This window comes from Pelophylax lessonae, assembly GCF_965119305.1.
Source record: "Pelophylax lessonae genome assembly, chromosome: 3".
NCBI lineage: Eukaryota > Metazoa > Chordata > Amphibia > Anura > Ranidae > Pelophylax > Pelophylax lessonae.
Window position 1 is genome coordinate 56,632,521 of NC_138770.1, and position 7,677 is coordinate 56,640,197.

Below are 7,677 nucleotides of genomic sequence, written 5' to 3' on the forward strand. Positions count from 1 at the left end.
GTACACCTCTTCCTCCTGACCTGCAGTACACCTCTTCCTCCTGACCCGACCTGCAGTACACCTCTTCCTCCTGACCTGCAGTACACCTCTTCCTCCTGACCCGACCTGCAGTACACCTCTTCCTTCTGACCCGACCTGCAGTACACCTCTTCCTCCTGACCCGACCTGCAGTACACCTCTTCCTCCTGACCTGACCTGCAGTACACCTCTTCCTCCTGACCTGACCTGCAGTACACCTCTTCCTCCTGACCTGCAGTACACCTCTTCCCCCTGTCCCGACTTGCAGTACACCTCTTCCCCCTGTCCCGACCTGCAGTACACCTCTTCCCCCTGTCCCGACCTGCAGTACGCCTCTTCCTCCTGACCCGACCTGCAGTACGCCTCTTCCTCCTGACCCGACCTGCAGTACACCTCTTCCTCCTGACCCGACCTGCAGTACGTGTAGAGCGCAGGCTGGGGGGGGGGGGAGGAGCAGCCGCGTAGAGCGCAGGCGGGGGGGGGGGGGGGGGTGAAGCAGCCGCGTAGAGCGCAGGCGGGGGGGGGGGAGGGTGAAGCAGCTGCGTAGAGTGCAGGCAGCGGAGGGGAGCAACCGCGTAGAGCGCAGGCGGCGGGGGAGGGCAGCCGTGTAGAGCGCAGGCGGCGGGGGAGGAGCAGCCATGTAGAGCGCAGGCGGCGGGATGGGTGGAGCAGCTGTGTAGAGCGCAGGCGGCGGGGGAGGGCAGCCGTGTAAAGCGCAGGCGGCGGGGGAGGAGCAGCCGTGTAGAGCGCAGGCGGCGGGGGAGGAGCAGCCGTGTAGAGCGCAGGCGGCGGGGGGGAGGAGCAGCCATGTAGAGCGCAGGCGGCGGGGGGGGGGGATGGGTGAAGCAGCTGTGTAGAGCGCAGGCGGCGGGGGAGGGCAGCCGTGTAGAGCGCAGGCGGCGGGGGAGGAGCAGCCGTGTAGAGCGCAGGCGGCGGGGGAGGAGCAGCCGTGTAGAGCGCAGGCGGCGGGGGGGAGGAGCAGCTGTGTAGAGCGCAGGCGGCGGGGGGGATGGGTGGAGCAGCCGTGTAGAGCGCAGGCGGCGGGGGGGAGGGCAGCCGTGTAGAGCGCAGGCGGCGGCGGGGAGGGCAGCCGTGTAGAGCGCAGGCGGTGGCGGGGAGGGCAGCCGTGTAGAGCGCAGGCGGCGGCGGGGAGAGCAGCCGTGTAGAGCGCAGATAATACAGACTTACCGTCCCGGAAGAGATCCTGGACTTCCTCCATGACTCCCTTCTGTCCTATGACACCCCCAGAGGTTTGTATACAGCGGGGGTTGCCTGGAAGACAGGAGAAGGGCTCAGGAATCACAATAATCTACAAAGAGCAGAACTGAGAATTCAGTGTTCTATGGAGTTGGAGGGATTGGGGTCAGAATCTCCATTTATTGCTATCTGTGACTACTCTATGGAAATCATCCTTCACTCGCTGTGGTGTCACTAATATCAGGTGAACCCCCTGATGCTGATTTTGCGGTGAGCTGCTCCTATAATTCATTCAGCTGTGCGTGTAATCTGAGCTTTGGCACTGCACATGTAGATAGGAGTGTAGAGCTCCACCTGCTGGCCGGATATGGTATATACAGCTACATTCAGGAGTCATCGTTCACACAGAACTAAAAAGTGAACAATAAAAGGAATTTATTTTTATAGCAGACCATAAATAAAGTATAAAGGTCCCCCCTCCCCCATATATCGGACCCGGTACAAGGCATACAGAACCCCCTACTGTATTATTAGTGTGGGGGCCCTAATATAAAGGCCCCAGCACTGGCTGCTATGACAGACCAATGAGGGGAGGGGGTGTAACTCCTCAGCAAGCAGGAGCCAAGACAGACTTGTGCTTCCTCACCTGGATTGAAATTTGCCGCCAATGAACGTCCAATGCCAACACACAATGGGTGACACTCCTTCCTAAAGGCAGCGCTCCTGTCCCCAACTCGGCTCCATTCACATTAATCCCGCGGCCATTTTGTGTGAGACTGTGTTTATGGCGTTCTCCGCTGTACGCAGGCTCTGGGTGGAGACACGATTGAGAAGAGACTCTCCGTTCTCTAGTGTTCATCTCTATAATACGTCTGAGTCCGTGTGAATCTGTCATGAAGGTTTATGTGGCGTGGGCTGTGATTGGTTGTCAGACAGGACGCGGCACCCAATAGAAGCAATGGGAATATTGAGAGGCGAAGCCACGTGTGTTGTATGAATAAGCTTTATTAGCACAGACAGAACGGACAGTGGCAGTGAGAAGCCGGGGATGGCGGGGTTGGTGCAGTATGTGGTGCTCCGGAAGGATCTGCAGGCCGGACTCGGGTGGCCTCTGGGGGCGCTGGTGGCTCAGGCCTGCCATGCCGCTACCGCCGCCATTCACCTGCACTATGATCACCCCCAGACCCGGGAGTACCTACAGGAGCTGGACACCATGCACAAGGTGGTGCTGGAGGTGAGAGGCTGACCGTGATCACCCCGCCCACTGACTGATCACCACACCCACTGACAGTGATCACCCCGCCCACTGACTGTGATCACCCCGCCCACTGATAGTGATCACCACACCCACTGACTGTGATCACCACGCCCGCTGACTGATCACCCCGCCCGCTGACTGATCACCCCGCCCACTGGCTGAACACCACACCCACTGACTGATCACCCCGCCCACTGACTGATCACCCCGCCCACTGACTGATCACCACACCCACTGACTGATCACCCCGCCCACTGACATTGATCACCACACCCACTGACTGTGATCACCACGCCCGCTGACTGATCACCCCGCCCGCTGACTGATCACCCCGCCCACTGGCTGAACACCACACCCACTGACTGATCACCCCGCCCACTGACTGATCACCACACCCACTGACTGATCACCCCGCCCACTGACATTGATCACCACACCCACTGACAGTGATCACCCCGCCCACTGACAGTGATCACCACACCCACTGATAGTGATCACCCCGCCCACTGACAGTGATCACCCCGGCCACTGACAGTGATCACCCTGCCCACTGACAGTGATCACCCCGCCCACTGACAGTGATCACCACGCCCACTGACAGTGATTACCACGCCCACTGACAGTGATCAACCTGCCCACTGACTGTGATCACCCCGCCCACTGACAGTGATCACCCCGCCCACTGACAGTGATCACCCCGCCCACTGACTGTGATCACCCCGCCCACTGACAGTGATCACCCCGCCCACTGACAGTGATCACCCCGCCCACTGACAGTGATTACCACGCCCACTGACTGTGATCACCCCGCCCACTGACAGTGATCACCCCGCCCACTGATAGTGATCACCCCGCCCACTGACAGTGATCAACCTGCCCACTGACTGTGATCACCATATTTACTGACACTGATTACTATTTTTACTGACTGCAATCACTTTTTTTTACTGACAGTGATCACTATATTTACTGACAGCGTTTTCTATATTTATTGACAACGATCACCACATTTACTAATGATTACTATATTTATTGACAGTGATCAGCACACCCACTGACAGTGATCACTATATTTACTGACAGCAATCACTATATTTACTGACAGCAATCACTATATTTACTGACAGTAATCACTATATTTACTGACAGTGATCACTATATTTACTGACAGTAATCACTATATTTACTGACAGTGATCACTATATTTACTGACAGCAATCACTATATTTACTGACAGTGATCACTATATTTACTGACAGTAATCACTATATTTACTGACAGTAATCACTATATTTACTGACAGCAATCACTATATTTACTGACAGTAATCACTATATTTACTGACAGTGATCACTATATTTACTGACAGTAATCACTATATTTACTGACAGTGATCACTATATTTACTGACAGCAATCACTATATTTACTGACAGTGATCACTATATTTACTGACAGTAATCACTATATTTACTGACAGTAATCACTATATTTACTGACAGCAATCACTATATTTACTGACAGTGATCACTATATTTACTGACAGTGATCACTATATTTACTGACAGTGATCACTATATTTACTGACAGTGATCACATATTTACTGATGATTACTATATTTAATGACAGTGATTAATACACCCACTGAAGGTAATCACTATATTTACTGACAGTGATCACTATATTTACTGACAGTAATCACTATATTTACTGACAGTAATCACTATATTTACTGACAGCAATCACTATATTTACTGACAGTGATCACTATATTTACTGACAGTGATCACTATATTTACTGACAGTGATCACTATATTTACTGACAGTGATCACATATTTACTGATGATTACTATATTTAATGACAGTGATTAATACACCCACTGAAGGTAATCACTATATTTACTGACAGTGATTACTTTTTTTCCTGACAGTGATCACTATATTCACTGATTATTTCTATATTTACTGACAGTGATTACTATTTTTATTGACAGTGATCAACACACCCACTGACAGTGATCACTATATTTACTGACATTGATAAAAATACAGATAGATCATGACTGGTGGGAGGGGCCAGCCCCCTCAGACTGCTCTCTAAGCTCATAGCCCTGATGTGAGCAGTGGGAGGAGTTATGCAAATATAAAAACACGTTGATGGGTGGGTAGCAGTCTGGAGAAGTGGGAGTTCCTTTTGCATACAGACCACTCTAGGTAACGCCCACATGTGATGAGCCTCTATGATTGACAGAACTGAAAGCCAATGAATATAAAGGGCGGGACAGTCGGGATGGGGAGGAAAGAGCTAAATGACCATGGATGTCTTCCAGCCAGGAAATGGGGCGGGGCTCTATCTGACTTGCTGCAGCTTCTAATGCACATTATGAGAAGCTCACAGTGTGCGGTGGAAGTAATTTCAGTAGAGGAGAGGAGGCGGCAGAGCTGTGCATTGCAGGAGATGAGTACGGAGGTGAGATATAATGGGGGTGGTTGTTGTTTCAGGTCCCGGACGAGGTGACTCTCAGCGGATTGGCCGAGACGTTGAAGCAGGCGAACATCGATCACAAAGTATGGATGGAGCAGCCGGAGAACATCCCCACCTGCATCGCCCTGAGGCCGTACCGCAAGGACGAGGTCCACCCCTACCTCAAGAGGTTCAAGCTGCTGAAGTGACCAGAACCCCAAAGACTGCCCCGCCCCCCCTCACCGCCATATTTATTGGCTGCTCCGCCTCTGGACATAAAGGAACACCCCCCGCCCCCCTCCATTAACTCTAATTTTATCTTTCCTAAGCGAAGTCATTGTGAGGTTTTGGTTATCTTTGGACAATAAATAACAAAAAAATCCATTCAGCTGTGCGTGTAATCTGAGCTTCAGCTCTGTAAATGTGAAAAAAAAAGAGCCTAAAGCTCCACCTGCTGGCTGAATAAAGTAATTACAATTCTATCCAGGAGCAACATTTCACCTCCTTACCCGAATCTGGAAACAATGTGATTGTTGTGTATGCTGACTCTATAAGGAATATATATACACTGCTATATACCTGATCCTCATATATCTGCACACAGACCCCTCCCCCTCCCCAAGCCTGATGACCAAAGGGGCCCCACACGTCGGTGGGGTTCTAGTATAAGGCCCAGTGTGCTTTAACGGACAATTGCGCGGTCGTGCGACGCTGCACCCAAATGAAATGGACGTCCTTTTTTTCCCCACAAACAGAGCTTTCTTTTGGGGGTATTTGATCACCTGTGCGATTTTTATTTTTTGCTCTATAAACAAAAAAAAGCGAAAATTTAGAAAAAATAATATTTTTCACATTTTTTTTATATGAAATTCCCCAAAAAAAGTAAAAATTAATTTTTTTTAACATTTTAGGCCAATTTTTTTTCTGCTACATGTTTTTGGTAAAAAAAAAAAAAAAAATCGCAATAAGCGTATTTTGATTGGTTTGCGCAAAAGTTATTGCGTTTACTAACAAAGGGAAAGATTTTTGTAATTTTTATTTATTTATTTTTTTTTTTAACGAGTAATGGCGGCGATCTGCGATTTTATTTGCGGGACTGCGACATTGCTTCGGACAGATCGGACCCTTGACTGACATTTTTGACACCTTTGGGGGGACCAGTGACATTACTGCAGTAATCAGTGCTATATATATGCACTGTTACTGTCAAAATGACACTGGCAGGGAAGGGGTTAATACTATGGGTGATCAAGGGGTTAAATGTGACCCTAGGGGCGTGATTCTAACTGTCAGGGGGCGTGGCTTGTGAGATCATCACAGAGACATAGGATCCTACACAATTTGCAGGGGATGTCTGTAATGTAAATTCAAGCTCTGTGCAGAAAAAGACAGGAGCCAATCAGGTGATGAGGAAAGGAGAGGGCTGCGGGTTATCTGTAGAAGGCACCCGGGGGAGGATTCCCCCCAGTCTGTGTGAAGGAGGGGCCCCGGACTTCCCTATGAGGGCCACACTGTATATTATATAGATATTCACTGGACAATAAAAATCCCCATCAGAGTCCCCCCCCCTCCCCCTTACATCAGGGTACCCATTAGAATCTCCCCTGACATCAGGGTCCCCATCACAGTCCCCCTTACTTCAAGGTACCCATTGGAATCCCCCCTTACATCAGAGTTCCCTCCCCGCTTACATTAGGATCCCTATCAGAGACCCCCTTATATCAGAGTCCCCCCCTTACATCAGGGCTCCCATCAGAGTCTCCTTTACACCAGAGTCTCCTCTTACATCAGGTCCCCCCCTTTACATCAGGGTCCCGATTTGAGTCCTTTTTACATCAGAGTCTCCCTAATGTCAAGATCCCAATTAATGTCCTTCCTTACATCAGAGTTCCCCTTCATCAAGGTCCCAGTAGAGTCCTTAATTAGATCAGGGTCCCCTTTACATCAGACTCTCATACTTCAGAATACCCATTAGAGTCCCTTCTTACATCAGGTCCCTATCAGAGTCCCCCCCTACTTCAGAGCCCTCCCTTTTTTCAGGGTAAAATCCCACCTACATCAGGGTCCCCATTAGAGTCCCCCTTACATCAGGGTCTCCATTAGAGTCCCCTCCCCCTTACATCAGGGTCCTCTTTACATCAGAGTCCCCATTAGAATCCTTCTTACTTTAGAGTCCCCCTTACTTCAGGGTCCCCATCGGAGTTACCCCTTACATCAGGGTCTCCATTAGAGTCCCCTCTCCCCTGGCATCAGGGTCCTCTTTACATCAGAGTCCCCTTTAGAGTCCTTTCCTATATCAGGGTTCCCATTAGAGTCCTCCTTTACGTCAGGGTCCCCATCACAGTTCCACCTTATATCAGGGTCTCCATTAAGTGTCCCCTGCCCCCTTACATCAGGGACCTCTGTAGAGTCCTTAAATCAGGGTCCCCATCAGAGTCCCTCTTACTTCAAGGTCCCCATCAGAGTCCCCCTTACATCAGGGTCCATATCAGGGTCCTCTTTACAATCAGGGTCCCTACTTGAGTCCTCCCCTCCTCTTACATCATGGTCCCCACCTATCAGAGTCTTCTTTATGCCAGAGTCCCCTCTTACATCAGGTCCCCCCCCTTACACCAGGGTTTCTATTTGAGTCCTTTTTACATCAGAGTCCCCTTTATGCCAGGATGCCAATTTAGGTCCCCATCAGAGCAGAGTCCCCCTTACTTCAGGGTACCCATTATTGTCTCCCCTTACTTCAG

General features: G+C 50.4%; 1 protein-coding gene across 1 annotated transcript; it reads left to right on the forward strand.

Moving 5' to 3' along the window:
- Nucleotides 1–2,183: 2,183 nt before the first annotated feature.
- On the forward strand, nt 2,184–5,235 carry PTRHD1 (peptidyl-tRNA hydrolase domain containing 1). The gene is made up of 2 exons (XM_082252180.1): nt 2,184–2,449; nt 4,978–5,235. The coding sequence occupies exons 1-2, from the start codon at nt 2,264–2,266 to the stop codon at nt 5,146–5,148; spliced, it is 357 nt and encodes a 118-aa protein (XP_082108306.1). The 5' UTR covers nt 2,184–2,263; the 3' UTR covers nt 5,149–5,235.
- Nucleotides 5,236–7,677: the final 2,442 nt, after the last annotated feature.

Bases quoted from the DNA above. Each gene is read 5' to 3' on its own strand.
- PTRHD1 (XM_082252180.1), top strand. From the start codon at position 2,264: ATGGCGGGGTTGGTGCAGTATGTGGTGCTCCGGAAGGATCTGCAGGCC. The intron at 2,450-4,977 runs GTGAGAGGCTGA...TTGTTGTTTCAG, and splicing joins TGCACAAGGTGGTGCTGGAG to GTCCCGGACGAGGTGACTCT.